General features: G+C 37.3%; 2 protein-coding genes across 2 annotated transcripts in view; both read left to right on the plus strand.

Annotated features, from left to right (window-relative positions):
- The window catches only part of inppl1a (inositol polyphosphate phosphatase-like 1a), a 115,599-nt gene that overhangs the window by 41,103 nt on the left and 54,496 nt on the right, over nt 1–20,000 (plus strand). The gene's annotated exons all lie outside the window — the stretch shown is intronic.
- LOC130242464 (uncharacterized) lies at nt 10,969–12,732 on the plus strand. The gene is made up of 3 exons (XM_056474581.1): nt 10,969–11,924; nt 12,007–12,078; nt 12,533–12,732. The coding sequence occupies exons 1-3, from the start codon at nt 10,976–10,978 to the stop codon at nt 12,697–12,699; spliced, it is 1,188 nt and encodes a 395-aa protein (XP_056330556.1). The 5' UTR covers nt 10,969–10,975; the 3' UTR covers nt 12,700–12,732.

Below are 20,000 nucleotides of genomic sequence, written 5' to 3' on the forward strand. Positions count from 1 at the left end.
CGATAAGTTGGCGGTTCGTTCCGCTGTGGTGACCCCGGATTAATAAAGGGACTAAGCTCACAAGAAAATGAATGAATGAATAGAGGTTGAGGGTTAGTAAATAGTGAGTAAATGTTATTTTTTGGGGTGAACTGTCCTTTTAACATGCCAGTAAACTAAAAATATATCTTATATTTATTTATGAGTGTGTGTGTGTGTGTGTGTGTGTGTGTGTGTGTGTGTGTGTGTGTGTGTGTTCTGGTAATCATCACGTTGTGGGGACATGAATCTGTTTACACAGTCACGCCATGGGGACCTCTGCCGTTGTGGGGACCAAAAATCAGGTCCCCACAAGGTTGAGCCATATAAATGAATAGAGGAGCTGTTTTGAAGGTGCTGGGTGGAGTTTCAGCTCTGGCCCATATTACACCGTCTATGACTGATTGTTGGTGTGTGAAGGGAGAGCTCCGCTGCGCCCCCAATTTTTTGACCGTTACTGCACTCGCTTCTTCCTCACACACATTTTCTATATATGGTCGGTACCGCCCACTTCCGGGTCCTCATTAGGTACGACAGCAATTCGATGTAAGTGAAGTGTTAATTGGGGCTTACACAGACGGAGAGATTCATGTGAGATTCGATGGAAGAATATTTGAGAAGAACATTTGACACCGAAGTTTTGCAGTGGGAAATATAAAATACAAGGTAAGTGCAAATTAAACGTAAATGACTTAAGTTTAACTAATGTTAGATCTACATAAGTTGGAGGCTAGTTAGCTTAGCGCTAATTAGCACTGGAAGCTAATGCCACATGTGGCCTGAAATTATTTCAAATTATTGTTTTTTTACACTTCTCCATTGCATAATGATACAGTTAATGAAGATTTATTTTTCACTGAAAAACTTAGTACTTCAGTCGTTAGTCTGTCTGATTGCCATATTGAATTGATTCTGTTAATATTAAGTTTGTTTCTGTCTAGGTTAATTTTAATACAATTTTATCTTTCTTATTAGGCCACAATTTGTGTTGTTAAATAACATTAAACATTAGTAAGTCAAAAACTATAACAATACTGTGTTTTTTCCCCCACATTGATTAACTGGACATGTGTCAAAGTAATTAAATGAAACTTAATGTTAAAACGAGATGAATAAATTATTAGTGTTAACCTTTACTTAGGTTATGGTCCAGATCAGTAATTAAATTATTTTGCAAGGCTAATTTACCTAAAGTAACATATTTTCATTTTGTGAGAGATTAGAGCCCGAAGGTTAATTAGTAAAAGAGTTAAATTAGTGTGTTGATCCCCTTAGAAAGCTGGAATTGTGTTGGAATTTGCTAAACTTTCATGTAGATTAATGATAATGGGAATGACCAGTTGCATGACAATGTTACTATCTGATTATTGAATGCGTTTAATTCTGATTGTATATATTCACAGTGTAATTTTTTGTAAAAATGTTTTTTTTTTTCTCCCAGTTAAAAATGGCACCGCGAGTACCCCCTCTTAAAGATGCCATGCATCATGTTGTTTGCAAGGAATGACAAATCAAAACTCGAAATAAAATACATCAATGCTGTGAAAGGTAAGTTGGTAATGCTTGAGTTTGAGCTGGCTGTAACAAAACTGTGCACAGCTGTGGCTCTGTGGAAATGCATCTGGGTATGTTAACTAGAAACCTGGTTACAGTTTATTTTAAATAAGCTACTATGTATAGCTACTATAGGTGCAGTTACCATCCTTTATCTGCAAGATTAATTTCTTTTTCCCTTTTGTGAAAATGTTTGTTTTGCAGGACGTGGGCTATTTGCAAAAGGTTCATTTTGCAAAGGTGATTTTGTAGTCGAATACAGAGGGGAGTTTATAAATAATGCTGAGCTGGAGAGGAGGAGAAAAATTTATCACCCGTCTTGTTCCATTTTCATGTTGAGTTTAAATGGAGAGGGAAAACATGGTGGTTAAGACATCACGTGCACCTAAGCAATATTCCATGTGCTATACTGTAGTTAAAAGGCTTCATTTTCACTGCTAGTTTTGATTAGTTCCAAGTTATTATTTTATTTATTTCTTTAAAGAGTGACCATATACAATGTGTGCGTTTTACACTACATTTAGTGAACACACTAAAAATAGCATGTATGACATTGCACATGGTTTTGCCCACGCTTGTTAGTAAATTAATATCAAGATATGCATTGACTTTATAATTGATTTATTTTCCACATATGAATTGGGTCCTAAACCAGTCTAAGACACTTCTTTCCTATACTTACACATTTGTGGCTTTTATGTGATCTGCACCCCATTTTTTTTTCCTTCCCATGTGTAATCAGAACCCTGCAGTGTAAATGTGGCCTAATACACTGATTTGTGATGAGAGCGTAACACTTATATTTTTCCTTTTTCATATCTTGTAATATTTTTAGCATCGATGCATCCAGGGATGATGGATCATTTGGACGGATAGTTAATGATGACCACATCCATCCAAATTGTAAGTCAGAAAATAGATGTAAGTGGAAGCCACATCTCTGTTTATTTGCAATTAAAGACATCAAAGAAGGAGAAGAAAATTGCATACGATTATGGATCAGATGACTGCCCATGGAGAACTCAAGTAAGCTGCACAGCATTATACACAATAGCTCATCAATATGTCAAGTAATTTGATGCCTGAAAGATTAGAATTTTATTATATCAATATAACATTATTTCACATAACCTATACCAATTATGCTTTGTCGGTTACTTTTTTTAATAACAGAAAGTCTGTTGACTATACTATGTACAGTCTTAAACTAATTTGGGCACTAAACAGTGGGGCGTTGTATGCCTGGGTAAATGGATAAAATGTTTACACAATTATACCTTCATCAGATTTATCATGCATGTTTCCATGTTCTAAAATTTCCTCTTATTGATGTGGTCTCTTATAGATGACTAGCATGGCCGCTAATAGCAGCGCAGCAGATGACTCCAACCCTTCACTCCACTCTGAAACTCAGATGGGTAAAGCTTCTGATTCAGCAAGGTCTCCTCAACAGGTACATTCACGTTCATAGCTTAAGATTCAAGTCTGCCTTCTGTTTTGTCACGTTTTCTTGTTATTTATCTATGTTTTGCTTCCTATCTGGTGTAAATTAGCATGCTCAGCAGTTTAGCAACATGTGTCCAGTAGGTTAGTGGTAGTGCAATGTTTCAGGCCAGTTTTGTCCATCTCAAGTTATTTTTCTGGCTTAGATGTTACTCTAAATTTTGCACTCACGACGTCCCCACAACACACTTTCAGTCTGTGTGTTGGAGTTTACCCTTGTGCATTAAACTGTGATGAATCTGGTCCCCATAAGTAACTATTAACATTGTGTGTGTGATGTCCTCATGAAGCATGTTTTACTTAAGGGGTGTGTGTGAGCGCAAACAGAAGTTGGAGTTCATACTGGTTTAACTTGCCTGAATTTAGTCCCCATAAGTAACTATTAACATTGTGTGTGTGACGTCCTCATGAAACATGATTTACTTTAGGAGTGTGTGTGTGAGCGCAGACTGAAGTCGCAAGACAGGAATAATGTTTAAGCTGAAGTCGACCGTCTCAATGATATTTCTGAAGTCATGAGGTGTGTTTCCATGTTCTAAATTTCCTCTTATTGATGTGGTCTCTTATAGATGACTAGCATGGCCCCTAATAGCGACGCAACAGATGACTCCAACCCTTCACTCCACTCTGAAACTCAGATGGGTAAAGCTTCTGATTCAGCAAGGTCTCCTCAACAGGTACATTCACGTTCATAGCTAAAGATTCAAGTCTGCCTTCTGTTTTGTCACGTTTTCTTGTTATTTTTCTAATTTTGCTTCCTATCTGGTGTAAATTAGCACGCTTAGCAATTTAGCAACATGTGTCCAGTAGGTTAGTGGTAGTGCAATGTTTCAGGCCAGTTTTGTCCATCTCAAGTTATTTTTCTGGCTTAGATGTTGCTCTAAATTTTGCACTCACGACGTCCCCACAACACACTTTCAGTCTGTGTGTTGGAGTTTACCCTTGTGCATTAACTGTGATGAATCTGGTCCCCATAAGTAACTATTAACATTGTGTGTGTGAGGTCCTCATAAAGCATGATTTACTTAAGGGGTGTGTGTGAGCGCAAACAGAAGTTGGAGTTCATACTGGTTTAACTTGCCTGAATATAGTCCCCATAAGTAACTATTAACATTGTGTGTGTGAGGTCCTCATGAAGCATGATTTACTTTAGGAGTGTGTGTGTGAGCGCAAACAGAATTTGCAGGACAGGAATAAATGTTTAAGCTGAAGTCGACCGTCTCAATGATATTTCTGAAGTCATGAGGTGTGTTTCCATGTTCTGAAATTTCCTCTTATTAATGTGGTCTCTTATAGATGACTAGCATGGCCGCTAATAGTGACGCAACAGATGACTCCAACCCTTCACTCCACTCTGAAACTCAGATGGGTAAAGCTTCTGATTCAGCAAGGTCTCCTAACAGGTACATTCACGTTCATAGCTAAAGATTTAAGTCTGCCTTCTGTTTTGTCACGTTTTCTTGTTATTTTTCTATATTTTGCTTCCTATCTGGTGTAAATTAGCACGCTTAGCAATTTAGCAACATGTGTCCAGTAGGTTAGTGGTAGTGCAATGTTTCAGGCCAGTTTTGTCCATCTCAAGTTATTTTTTCTGGCTTAGATGTTACTCTAAATTTTGCACTCACGACGTCCCCACAACACACTTTCAGTCTGTGTGTTGGAGTTTACCCTTGTGCATTAACTGTGAAGAATCTGGTCCCCATAAGTAACTATTAACATTGTGTGTGATGTCCTCATGAAGCATGTTTTACTTAAGGGGTGTGTGTGAGCGCAGACTGAAGTCGCAAGACAGGAATAAATGTTTAAGCTGAAGTCGACCGTCTCAATGATATTTCTGAAGTCATGAGTGTGTTTCCATGTTCTGAAATTTCCTCTTATTGATGTGGTCTCTTATAGATGACTAGCATGGCCCCTAATAGCGACGCAACAGATGACTCCACCCTTCACTCCACTCTGAAACTCAGATGGGTAAAGCTTCTGATTCAGCAAGGTCTCCTCAACAGGTACATTCACGTTCATAGCTAAAGATTCAAGTCTGCCTTCTGTTTTGTCACGTTTTCTTGTTATTTTTCTATATTTTGCTTCCTATCTGGTGTAAATTAGCACGCTTAGCAATTTAGCAACATGTGTCCAGTAGGTTAGTGGTAGTGCAATGTTTCAGGCCAGTTTTGTCCATCTCAAGTTATTTTTCTGGCTTAGATGTTGCTCTAAATTTGCACTCACGACGTCCCCACAACACACTTTCAGTCTGTGTGTTGGAGTTTACCCTTGTGCATTAACTGTGATGAATCTGGTCCCCATAAGTAACTATTAACATTGTGTGTGTGAGGTCCTCATAAAGCATGATTTACTTAAGGGGTGTGTGTGAGCGCAAACAGAAGTTGGAGTTCATACTGGTTTAACTTGCCTGAATATAGTCCCCATAAGTAACTATTAACATTGTGTGTGTGAGGTCCTCATGAAGCATGATTTACTTTAGGAGTGTGTGTGTGAGCGCAAACAGAATTTGCAGGACAGGAATAAATGTTTAAGCTGAAGTCGACCGTCTCAATGATATTTCTGAAGTCATGAGGTGTGTTTCCATGTTCTGAAATTTCCTCTTATTAATGTGGTCTCTTATAGATGACTAGCATGGCCGCTAATAGTGACGCAACAGATGACTCCAACCCTTCACTCCACTCTGAAACTCAGATGGGTAAAGCTTCTGATTCAGCAAGGTCTCCTCAACAGGTACATTCACGTTCATAGCTAAAGATTTAAGTCTGCCTTCTGTTTTGTCACGTTTTCTTGTTATTTTTCTATATTTTGCTTCCTATCTGGTGTAAATTAGCACGCTTAGCAATTTAGCAACATGTGTCCAGTAGGTTAGTGGTAGTGCAATGTTTCAGGCCAGTTTTGTCCATCTCAAGTTATTTTTCTGGCTTAGATGTTACTCTAAATTTTGCACTCACGACGTCCCCACAACACACTTTCAGTCTGTGTGTTGGAGTTTACCCTTGTGCATTAACTGTGAAGAATCTGGTCCCCATAAGTAACTATTAACATTGTGTGTGATGTCCTCATGAAGCATGTTTTACTTAAGGGGTGTGTGTGAGCGCAAACAGAAGTTGGAGTTCATACTGGTTTAACTTGCCTGAATATAGTCCCCATAAGTAACTATTAACATTGTGTGTGTGACGTCCTCATGAAACATGATTTACTTTAGGAGTGTGTGTGTGAGCGCAGACTGAAGTCGCAAGACAGGAATAAATGTTTAAGCTGAAGTCGACTGTCTCTTAATGATATTTCTGAAGTCATGAGGTGTGTTTCCATGTTCTGAAATTTCCTCTTATTAATGTGGTCTCTTATAGATGACTAGCATGGCCGCTAATAGCGACGCAACAGATGACTCCAAACCCTTCACTCCACTCTGAAACTCAGATGGGTAAAGCTTCTGATTCAGCAAGGTCTCCTCAACAGGTACATTCACGTCATAGCTAAAGATTTAAGTCTGCCTTCTGTTTTGTCACGTTTTCTTGTTATTTTTCTATGTTTTGCTTCCTATCTGGTGCAAATTAGCACGCTTAGCAGTTTAGCAACATGTGTCCAGTAGGTTAGTGGTAGTGCAATGTTTCAGGCCAGTTTTGTCCATCTCAAGTTATTTTTCTGGCTTAGATGTTACTCTAAATTTTGCACTCACGACGTCCCCACAACACACTTTCAGTCTGTGTGTTGGAGTTTACCCTTGTGCATTAACTGTGATGAATCTGGTCCCCATAAGTAACTATTAACATTGTGTGTGTGAGGTCCTCATAAAGCATGATTTACTTAAGGGGTGTGTGTGAGCGCAAACAGAAGTTGGAGTTCATACTGGTTTAACTTGCCTGAATATAGTCCCCATAAGTAACTATTAACATTGTGTGTGTGAGGTCCTCATGAAGCATGATTTACTTTAGGAGTGTGTGTGTGAGCGCAAACAGAATTTGCAGGACAGGAATAAATGTTTTAAGCTGAAGTCGACCGTCTCAATGATATTTCTGAAGTCATGAGGTGTGTTTCCATGTTCTGAAATTTCCTCTTATTAATGTGGTCTCTTATAGATGACTAGCATGGCCGCTAATAGTGACGCAACAGATGACTCCAACCCTTCACTCCACTCTGAAACTCAGATGGGTAAAGCTTCTGATTCAGCAAGGTCTCCTCAACAGGTACATTCACGTTCATAGCTAAAGATTTAAGTCTGCCTTCTGTTTTGTCACGTTTTCTTGTTATTTTTCTATATTTTGCTTCCTATCTGGTGTAAATTAGCACGCTTAGCAATTTAGCAACATGTGTCCAGTAGGTTAGTGGTAGTGCAATGTTTCAGGCCAGTTTTGTCCATCTCAAGTTATTTTTTCTGGCTTAGATGTTACTCTAAATTTTGCACTCACGACGTCCCCACAACACACTTTCAGTCTGTGTGTTGGAGTTTACCCTTGTGCATTAACTGTGAAGAATCTGGTCCCCATAAGTAACTATTAACATTGTGTGTGATGTCCTCATGAAGCATGTTTTACTTAAGGGGTGTGTGTGAGCGCAAACAGAAGTTGGAGTTCATACTGGTTTAACTTGCCTGAATATAGTCCCCATAAGTAACTATTAACATTGTGTGTGTGACGTCCTCATGAAACATGATTTACTTTAGGAGTGTGTGTGTGAGCGCAGACTGAAGTCGCAAGACAGGAATAAATGTTTAAGCTGAAGTCGACTGTCTCTTAATGATATTTCTGAAGTCATGAGGTGTGTTTCCATGTTCTGAAATTTCCTCTTATTAATGTGGTCTCTTATAGATGACTAGCATGGCCGCTAATAGCGACGCAACAGATGACTCCAACCCTTCACTCCACTCTGAAACTCAGATGGGTAAAGCTTCTGATTCAGCAAGGTCTCCTCAACAGGTACATTCACGTTCATAGCTAAAGATTTAAGTCTGCCTTCTGTTTTGTCACGTTTTCTTGTTATTTTTCTATGTTTTGCTTCCTATCTGGTGCAAATTAGCACGCTTAGCAGTTTAGCAACATGTGTCCAGTAGGTTAGTGGTAGTGCAATGTTTCAGGCCAGTTTGTCCATCTCAAGTTATTTTTCTGGCTTAGATGTTACTCTAAATTTGCACTCACGACGTCCCACAACACACTTTCAGTCTGTGTGTTGGAGTTTACCCTTGTGCATTAACTGTGATGAATCTGGTCCCCATAAGTAACTATTAACATTGTGTGTGATGTCCTCATGAAGCATGTTTTACTTAAGGGGTGTGTGTGAGCGCAAACAGAAGTTGGAGTTCATACTGGTTTAACTTGCCTGAATATAGTCCCCATAAGTAACTATTAACATTGTGTGTGTGACGTCCTCATGAAACATGATTTACTTTAGGAGTGTGTGTGTGAGCGCAGACTGAAGTCGCAAGACAGGAATAAATGTTTAAGCTGAAGTCGACCGTCTCAATGATATTTCTGAAGTCATGAGGTGTGTTTCCATGTTCTGAAATTTCCTCTTATTAATGTGGTCTCTTATAGATGACTAGCATGGCCGCTAATAGCGACGCAACAGATGACTCCAACCCTTCACTCCACTCTGAAACTCAGATGAGTAAAGCTTCTGATTCAGCAAGGTCTCCTCAACAGGTACATTCACGTTCATAACTAAAGATTCAAGTCTGCCTTCTGTTTTGTCACGTTTTCTTGTTATTTTTCTATATTTTGCTTCCTATCTGGTGTAAATTAGCATGCTCAGCAGTTTAGCAACATGTGTCCAGTAGGTTAGTGGTAGTGCAATGTTTCAGGCCAGTTTTGTCCATCTCAAGTTATTTTTCTGGCTTAGATGTTACTCTAAATTTTGCACTCACGACGTCCCCACAACACACTTTCAGTCTGTGTGTTGGAGTTTACCCTTGTGCATTAACTGTGATGAATCTGGTCCCCATAAGTAACTATTAACATTGTGTGTGTGATGTCCTCATGAAGCATGTTTTACTTAAGGGGTGTGTGTGAGCGCAAACAGAAGTTGGAGTTCATACTGGTTTAACTTGCCTGAATATAGTCCCCATAAGTAACTATTAACATTGTGTGTGTGACGTCCTCATGAAACATGATTTACTTTAGGGGTGTGTGTGTGTGAGCGCAAACAGAATTTGGAGGACAGGAATAAATGTTTAAGCTGAAGTCGACTGTCTCTTAATGATATTTCTGAAGTCATGAGGTGTGTTTCCATGTTCTGAAATTTCCTCTTATTGATGTGGTCTCTTATAGATGACTAGCATGGCCGCTAATAGCAGCGCAGCAGATGACTCTGACCCTTCACTCCACTCTGAAACTCAGATGGGTAAAGCTTCTGATCTGTCTCCTCAACAGGTAAAGGCCTTGCATGATTTTTAATTTATTTATTTATTTTTTTTTTAGCTCTGGTCAGCTTTTTTATTTTAAAATCTCAAATACTGGAGTATTGTCAAATCGTATATGTACTTGTTTACAGATTGAGAGACAGCATCAAATTGAAAATGAGATTAGTGTGCCAAAACTCAGACGGACAAAAAGTATCTTGGTAAGTTTTCAAATTCAAAGGTCGCTCAATGTCTTTTTTGTAATAATCAGGGATTTTGCTTGGAGCTGCAATCAGAATATCTTTATTAGCATTCACTGAGTTAATAGTGTAATGTATTCTCATTTTACAATTTGATTATGAAATGTCAGAAAAACGCAATTAGTCAATAGTTAAAGGAAATGATGCAATGCATGTTTTTTTGTTCTCTCAAATGAACTGCCCCAAAACAGAAAATATTGTATTATAATACTGTATGTTAATACACTGAACAATTAATTGTCAGTTCCACCTTTTTCCCCCCCACGTTTGTATAGATGAAAGATGTAAATCTTCAGGATTCTGATGAGCTCTTTGATTCTACTCCAGAGAGTTCAGATAATTATGTTCCAGATTCTAACTCTGAAAGTGACAGCGATGTTAGCCTTACACAAAACCAGGCAACATGTAAGCTTGTTGATGAACTGGATGTTGATGAATCTAGCTCTGCTGGTTTCCCAGAATGTGACACAACAACATCAGATACAATTCACGGCCTTGTGTCAGAAGCATCTGGAACAGAAGAACCCACTTCAAGTAAAAAACAAAAGACAGTGTAGTTGTTAGTGCATACCGAAAAAAAGATGGGAAGAGAGTGTACAACAAGAGGCATTACTGCTTCTTTTGCACTAAACCTTATGCAAAGATGGCAAGGCATCTGGAAAGTTCACATGCAAGTGAATCTGATGTGGCAAGAGCTCTAAGCTTTCCAAAGTGTTCTAAGGAGAGAAAAAAACTGCTCGATTATATTCGCAACAGAGGAAATTATTCTCACAATGCTGGTGTTATGGAGTCAGGAAAGGGGGAATTGGTGCCATTCAAACGACCACGCGAAAAAGTGCAGGGAGAAGATTTCATGCATTGTGCGTATTGTCAAGGACTTTTTACAAGAAAGGTCTTGTGGCGACATATACGCACATGTAGGCTTAAACCGCAATCCGTTTCTCCCAAACCTGGAAAAAACCGTGTTCAGTCCATGTGCACCTACACTGGGCCTGTCCCTTCAAACATGACCAAAAATCTGTGGGGAGTAATCAGTGCCATGAATCCTGGCCCGATCACCGATATAATAAAAAATGATAGAGTAATTACTGAAATTGGGCAGCACTTGTTGAACAAAGGTGGACTGTCAGATAAAAATAAACAAGGTGTGCGGGAGAAGATGCGAGAACTAGGCAGATTGATTCACAATGCTAGGCGAGTCACCAGCTTAAAAACACTGGAAGACTGTGTAAATCCAAACAAGTACATGGAGACTGTCAAAGCTGTCAAGCATACATGTGGGTATGACAGTGAAACTGACAAATTCATGATTCCATCACTTGCAAATAAGCTTGGAAATTCCTTGGTTAAAGCAAGCAAACTCTTAAAAGCGCGAGGCTTAATCTCAAATGACAAGCAGCTTGTGAAGAACACCACTGAGTTTCAAGAGGTCCATGCAAGTAAGTGGAATGAGGTGATCTCGGCTACTGCATTGAGGAATATCAGGGAGGCAAAGTGGAATGTGCCCACTCTCATGCCTTTTACTGAAGACGTGCAAAAAATGCATACTTTTCTTAGTCAAGCACAAGATGAGTGGTTCAACCTGCTGTCTGAAAGTCCCTCTACTAGATCATGGGTTGAGCTGGCAAAGGTGTGTCTTGCCCAGATGATTCTCTTTAACCGGCGCAGAGAAGGAGAGGTAGCAAGCATGCCTTTGTCTGTGTTTTTATCAAGAGACATATCTGATCCTCATGAGGACGTGGACTGGGCACTCTCTGAAGTGGAGAAAAAACTCTGCAGACACTTCACAAGGGTTATCACCAGGGGAAAGCGTGGTCGACCGGTTCCAATTCTTCTGACTCCCAAAATGTTGAGCTCCTTAGAACTCCTTGTTGAGCAGAGAGAGGCTTGTGGTGTTTTAAAAGACAATGCCTATATGTTTGCTAGACCAGAAGCCATGACACATTTCCGTGGGTCAGACTGTCTCCGTGGCTTTGCAAAGCAGTGTGGTGCAAAGTGTCCCAAGGCACTGACATCTACGAGGCTGCGAAAGCATGCTGCTACTCTTTCAACTGTGCTGAATATGACGGACACCGAGATGGACCAGCTGGCTAACTTCCTTGGGCATGATATAAGAATTCATCGTGAGTTCTATCGACTTCCAGAGAAGACCCTGCAACTTGCCAAGATCAGCAAGATTTTAATGGCTCTTGAGCAAGGAAGATTAGCAGAGTTCCATGGCAAGAACTTGGATGAAATGGGGATAGATCCTGATGGTGTGTGTTATTATTACTTGCATTTAAATACCACATTTACAAGCATTTTACCAATGTAAAGCTGTTCTTTGAACTTGCACAGAAAAAGTGGAAATTGACTGTGAAGATGAGGAAGATGACATTGAGGAAGGACACTGTTCAACTATTGTAGTCGGTCTGTATTGCTGTCAGATACACTTACATTTTAGAAGTAGTAGTTTTGTCATGACTACCGAAAGCCTGACTTGCAAAAACATTGTTCCAGTATCAAAGTCCGCACTAAAGATGCTTCAGTGTGTTGAACTAGCAATTTTTTTTGTCAAAACTACTTGCATGAATCAAATGCCAAGCTATTCTTCAGCTTGTTTTGCAGTAAACTTTATTTAATTTTTTTATTGAACTTTTTAGCAATTGTGGTTGAGAAACTTACATTTGTTGCACACTTGTGTTGGATCAACTTATTTTTGACAATGGTCACAGCAAAGACATTTGCAGGTGTAGTTCAGTTATATCTGCATTGATGAATAAACATCACATTATTAGGTTTATTTGACTTTTTTACAATAAGTGTTAAACCACGTTATATTATTTATATATTTTTAACATTGAGCTATTAATATTTTTTATAGAAACTTCAGAAGATGTGGCCCTTCCTTCTGCCGAAATGAATTTGTCACCATCACCCAAAAGAAGCACTCCGTCAGATCAGCGAATGTCTTCTGGAGCCAGCGCTATGAGGCTGCCTTGCAAGGGTGAACTCTTTACATTTTGTCTTTTATATGTCTGTTGCTTTTAGATAAATGTAAATGAGAAGTGGCCACATGTAACAGTAGCCACCTTATGAATACATAAAAATAGTACTACTATTTGTCATTTATTGCTTACAAGTATTTCATGCCTTTATCATTTCAAACCCATCAGTTGCAGTCCACAGTGTCAGCTGTAAATTCAAGTACACATGTATTTGCACGTTTAAAGGTGCAGTAGGTGATCTGCCTAAATGCTAACCGGTTAGCATTATATCTTTCAAATACAATTCCTCCCCTGCCGTCCAGAGCCGTGCCTTCTGAAGTCACGAACGCTCACATTAAAAATGACAGAGACCCACTGGATCATGTCATTCACCAGTTTGAAAACTTTAAAGTACTTTATAATACTACAATTCTGAATGAGAAACTGTATCATATCTAGCAGGTTTTCACTTATGTAGTTTGCGATCAAAAATTGTCATAATGTGCAATATTTTATGCATGCAAGAATCGCTGGTCCCACTCTCTACTGACCACTGTATGCTTAGTGGTTGTCCAGTGGCATGCAGTAATTACGCTTACTACTAAGCCATACTTGCATGCTAATCCAGAGCGAATATTCAGAGTAGCGGTGAACAGTATAGGGAGCGCGTCACAGGCTGTCATTGTGCAAAAATGACCCAACATGAATATAAAACTTAACTTCAGCTCAGTAAAGCAGGCTAGGCGGAATAGTGCTGTTTACCGATGTTCTTTTGTTAAACTAAATATAAATCTACATTATCGATGCTGTACAAGGACTTTATGAAACTGAAAATGATAACATCAGTCTATCACCGGAAGATTTCAGAGGCTGAACAACAATCAGCTCTACGTGACTAAAATACTTTTAAAATGGGACATTACCTGTCTAACAGAAATACTTCAGCCATAATGTCGTCCTTCCTCACTCCAATATTAATTCAGGAATTTTAAAGTTGTATAGAACATTTGTTTTTACCACTGTCACTCGTGTCCATGTGACCGAGGACCTGCGTGAACGCACATCAGCGGATCTGTGTGAACGGCTGCGTAGTTGTACAAATCTGCATTTGCTGACACAGTTTGGGCTACTTATCAGAATAATGGGAATTATCATCCCAACAATATTTAATTAGATGAATTTTTTTTAGTCTTATGCCTCACCCAGAATATAAAAATACATATAAATACATTTAGATCAATTACTTTAATCATTACTATTGGAATGTGAAGAGACTTTTAACCAGCACAACAAAACATGTTTCTGAAGATGATCACCCACTGCACCTTTAATTCACTCTGCTACTTGTCTTTAGAGAACTTTTTAAATCCTTCAGAAATCCACAAATGAAATGTCTGGCTTGAAAATAAACACAATTTCATTAATAGTTAGGGCAGTAGAGAACAAAAAAGGACAGAAAAGTATTACATTTACATTTATTCACTTAGCAAATACTTTTATCCAACTTGACATACAAATAAGTATACAAGACCAGAAAAGCAGCAATATGTAGATGTAGTAACCAATCTCGATTAGTGTAGCATTGGGTGTGTGTGTATAGGCTTACTTGGTTAATATGTCTGTAAGGGGCTTTAAGTGGGCCTAAAATTAAATGTTGTTTTAATAATTAAAACATCAGTAACCACTAAACCAGTTTACTGAGTGGATTAATGTAGATAGTAGATAGAGGTTGTTTCTATTTTGTCTTTTCATTTTTCACCAATAATCATTTCGTGGTAGGTCACTGAATGTAAAAAATTACTATTTGATTTACCTATAAATAGTATTGCATTGTCATTTTACTTTTACTATAGATGCTAACATTAATTTTAATTACAGGAGTCGAATTCTGACATTCACTGTTATTAATTTCTTTTTTTTTTTCTGATCACTTCAAGGTAAAACTACCAAAAAGAAGAGTCAGAAGAGTCCTTGGCAGCAGCCTGAGGTGCAGGCAGTGGAAAGGCACTTGAAGCCGTTTATTTTATCTGGCACTGTCCCAGCAAAAAGGGATTGTGAAAAATGTCTGAGAGCTGAACCTGAAGCTTTGAAGAACCGCGATTGGAAGACAGTAAAATTTTACATATATAATCGCATCACAGCATACAAAAAAAATTGGAGAGTAAACAATAGTATAAATATAATCGTTCATGCCAGGAAGTATGTTTAAGAGTTAACAAAAATAGAATAACTTTGTTTGACCATTTCAGCTTTTGGTTTTCAAAAACATGCTGCAAAAGTTTCCAATAGTGTGTCATGTACAAGCCAAAGAGCGTTGGTCTGTGTTTCAAAGATGTATTTGTTCATTCACATCTGTAAAAGGAAGTATGTGTTAAAGATATTAAAGGGATGGTTCACTCCAATTTTAAATTTGTCATTATTCCTCCTAGTGTTTTTAAACCCTTGATACCATCCATCTTCAGAGCACAAATGAAAATATTTTAGATGAAATGCAAGAGCCCTCTGACCGTTCATGGACACCAATAATCATGAGACATTCAGAGTCCAGAAAAAAAACAAGAATATTCTCAACAGTAGTCATCAGTTGATCATCTTGAAGCTATGAGAATACTTTTGTGCACACAAAACATAAATTATGACTTGGTTCTTCACTTCTGTGTCTGTTAAAGGTGTGCATTCCAAAGAGCGCTAAGCAATCATGTATGCCCCATGCTTTATTTTAAAAAGAGAAAGTTGCATTTGGGCATCCGTAGTATACAGTTCATCAGTGTACAGTGTACATGAATGTGCACTATATACTGAAGAGAAGAAACCTTTGAATAAAGTCATTATTTTTTGTTTATGTGCACAAAAAAACCCTCATAGCTTCAATGAACCACTGATGAAATGTACTGTTTTGAGGATATTCTTGTTTCGTTATGGACTCATGTTTCATGACTCTTGCTGTCAGTGGAGGGTCAGAGGGCTCTTGGATTTCATTCAGAATGTCTTAATTTGTGCTCTGAAGATGTGCGAATGTCTCAGGGGACTGGAATGACAAGATTTTTTATGATGAATGACAGAATTGAAATTTTAGGGTGAACTATCCCAAAGTTTTTATGTTTTTATTTTATTATTTATTTTTTACTTTTGTCAGGTCTAACTTCATTTATATTGAATTTAACTTAATAAATTTTTAATTCAGTTATTTTAGTCTGAATTTATGTCTTAAGTTCAATTAGAAGTTTATTGTAGTGTTAAATATCAAGTGAATAAGTAGTAGCCGATCCTGCGTGGTTTGCTGGGGCTGAACACCCTTAAAATTTTCACAATTATACAATTATTATTGTAACTGTAACAGAAAATAAGGATTTGTAAAATAAAATCAGTTCCAACGCATTGTTTTAAGATGTACACAGTAACATTATTCTAAGGCATTTTAATAGAAGCTGTTTAAATAATTTAACTAAGACATTGTCCTAGCTTAGGCTAACTCATGTCTGTAAAACAGATCTTGGTGTTTTATGCAAGAGAGTGAAGCTTTGCATTTCTGGCTCAGTTTGAGGACTTCACTACATCTCACCAGAATCTTATTTGTTAAATTGAGATTTGAGTTTTTGTGCTACAGATAAAAATTTCAATTATTTTAGGTTGTAGATTAAATGCATTGGGGACAATGAACAAATGCTATCTGAAGATTCCCTTAATATAAATGCCTATCATTAGCAAAATAGGGTCCCCACAAATCATAGAGGAATGTGTGTTTGCAGGGTCCCCACAAATCATAGAGGAATGTGTGTTTGCAGGGTCCCCACAAATCATAGAGGAATGTGTGTTTGCAGGGTCCCCACAAATCATATAGAAATGTGTGTGTGCATGGTCCCCACAAATCACATAGTAATGTGTGTGTATTATGCAAATAATATTCATATGAGGTCCCTATGAATCACATTAATCCGATTTTTTGGAAGTCCCCACAAACAATGGTCAGATCACTACTTCATAAATTTGGTTATTTGAAGTCGTGTATAGGCTAGTAATGCTATAATTAATGTGCCTGATTTTTTTCAGATCTCTACAAGCTTTAGAAAGGGTGGTCCCCACAGGTGATGACTGTAAAGATGGTCCCCATTAAGCATATAAACCAGTATGCGTGTGTGTGTGTGTGTGTGAGTGTGTGTGTTTTCAGCAGTTGTTTGTGGAAAGCTTGTGTTTCTCACCAGATTATATCTACACTCAAACATTCAACCATACTTGATGTGCAGCAAACATTTCCTGCATGTGTTTGAGCTGATGGCGATTCTCTCTCAGATACTGCTAGTGTTCACATCTATTCCTGCTTTGAGTGGTTTAGTTGAGCAGTCATTTAGAAAACACTATTCTGGTGGATTGATTTTGATCATGTCTGTGTTATGCAACAGGTTCATGAAGATAACAGCAATAAAACAGCTCAAATAATATATAAATAACACAATATTTAGCAAAATAAAGTACTTATTTAGCAGCCTGTACGTATTCTTTTCAGCTTAGTCCCTTTATTAATCTGGGGTTGCCACAGCGGAGGGATCCGCCAATTAATCCAGCATATGTTTTAAACAGCGGATGCCCTTCCAGCTGCAACCCATCACTGGGAAACACCCATACACTACGGCCAGTTTAGTTGATCAATTCCCCTGTAGCACATGTGTTTGGACTGTGGGGGAAACCGGAGCACCTGGAGGAAACCCACACCAACACGGGGAGAACATGCAAACTCAAACCAGCGACCTTGCTTGCTGTGAGGCAATTGTGCTACCCACTGCGCCACCGTGACGCCCCTGTACACATGATATAATTGTAAATGAACATTATATAATACTAGGAATGCTCCGATCAGGTTTTTGCAGCCAATACAGAGTACCAATTGCTTATTATGATGCTCGGCCGATATACAGCGTCTGATGCTGCTTTATAATGCATACAGCACATTTTCACTTTAAGTGTGAGTGCCTGACCTAAGAGAATAAATGAAAGATGTTGCATACAATCTCTTAAACATGTCTCTTGTGTGGACATATAATGATCAGAAGCAGCTTTACAGAAAATAATAGATAAAACAGATTAAAAATTGGTAAGAAAATCACCAACAAAGCAATTTGGAAACATTGCAAATGATGGAAGAGGAATTCAACATGTCTCAATGAAGATTGAGTAGTTATAATGCAACTATAAATCCAATTTCTTCTTTACTAAAAGGAAATAGGCCAATAAACCACGTTTATTTAAATGTTTATTACAATAAGTTTATTATGAGCAGTTATTTTAATAAATATTCAAGTTAAAAATTATTTTTAAGGTTTTTTTTCAGCCAGGTTTGATGAACTTGCAATATTTACCCTAGTTACGGCTTTAAATGTGACTTTAAGCTGAATACTAGTGTCTTGAAGAATATCTAGTCTAATATTATTTACTGTCATCATGACAAAGAGAAAATAAATCAGTTATTAGAGATGAGTTATTAACACTATTATGAGCAGAAATGTGTTGGAAAATATCTTCATTCTGTTGAACAGAAATTGGGGGAAATATATACAGGAGGGCGAATAATTCTGATTTAAATGTGCATAAATAAAGCACATTTACCTCAATATATCTTTATGGTCATTTAAAAATAATTATGATTTATTTAGATGATAAATTGATAGAGATATTGTGAAAATATTGATAATTTTCTCAGCTATCAGCGATCATTCCAGCCAGGTTTTAATGAGCTTGCAACATTGTTGAAAACACTGAACTTTCAGTTGTTGTATGTAAAGAGTTCAGTTCTAATATGTCCTCTGCTTGTAAACTCGTAAACAAACACGTGTGATCATGAGATCGGCCAGATTAGCAAGTACCGATCCAGTCATGAAATGTGATTATCGGCCGATACCGATCTCTGGCCAATGGATCGGAGCATCATACAGCTGGCTATTTCATTTTCAATTCAAATAAATAGACATTTTTTAGATGCAAAATAAAAATCTAAATAATAATAAAATTATAAATATATATGTATGCATATATGTATGTACATCATAAAAATGTCTTATTTATTTTTATTGAATTTTTGGACTTAATCTATAAGTTCATCAAAATCATTTTTATAAATACACTACCAGTCAAAAGTTTGGGGTCAGTTTTTTAAAATTATTAATTTTATTTAATAATTTAAATAAAATTATTCTGTTCATCATGGTGGCATTTATTAAATGTAAAGCAAATTGTTAAATACTTATCTATTAAATATTTAATTATTATTTATTTATTGTATGTAGTTTTTAATGAAATTATTACTTCAGTCATTATTGCTGTTATTACTATTACCATTAATGATAATAATAATAATAATAATAATTCCTATTAGAGTGATTTCTGTAGGATCATGTGACTGTGAAGACTGGAGTAATGAAGCTGAAAATTCATCTTTAAATCACTGTAATAAATTATTAAATTAAATCATAAACAACTTCTGAACAGTTATTTTATAGTGCAATAACAATTTTACAATGTGCACTGTATTTTTGATGATATAAATGCAGCTTTGTTGAGCAGGAGAAGCTGATTATAAAACATTTAAAAATCACACTGACCCCAAACTTTTGACCGGTAGTGCATATAATTAAATGTTCATTAGTTCAGTTTTGTGTAATGTTTTTGCCATTTAAAAAATTCTTTTTTTATAAATAGTTTTATATTATAATTATTTAGTTAAATCCAGTTTTGTAAGTGATCAGCCGCTCTCGGTCATGTTTTTGTTCACTCTTAATGTGTTGTCAGCAGTAAATCTCCTACTTCTGCATTGTTTGCTGTTTGTGTGTAAAAGCACAGTCGGTTTTTACTGCGTCCCTCAATGCAGTGAAGTTTCAGAGATTGCAGACATTCTGGCATCCAGCAGCGTTTTCCATCTTTTACATTCATAAGTCATAAAATCTGCCTGAGAGAAATATTGGAGACACACACCGCACAGATTCACCAGCAAAACTGAGGGAAATGTACAGTTGAAGTCAGAATTATTCACCTAATTATTCCAATATTTCCCAGATTATGTTGAACAGATTCAGGAATTTCTCACAGTATTTCCTCTAATATTTGTTCTTCTGGAGAAAGTCTTATTTGTTTTATTTCAGCTAGAATAAAAGCAGTTTTTAATAGTTTTAAAGCCATGTTAAGGTCAATATTATTAGCCCCCTTGAGCAATATTAGTGTTGGATTGTCTCCAGAATAAACCACTGTTATACAATGACTTGACTAATTACCCTAACTTTACCCTAATTACCCTAGTTAAGCCTTTAAATGTCACTTTAAGCTGAATACTAGTGTCTTGAAGAATATCTAGTCTAATATTATTTACTGTCATCAAGA

Source organism: Danio aesculapii, chromosome 15, assembly GCF_903798145.1.
Source record: "Danio aesculapii chromosome 15, fDanAes4.1, whole genome shotgun sequence".
NCBI classification, from domain to species: domain Eukaryota; kingdom Metazoa; phylum Chordata; class Actinopteri; order Cypriniformes; family Danionidae; genus Danio; species Danio aesculapii.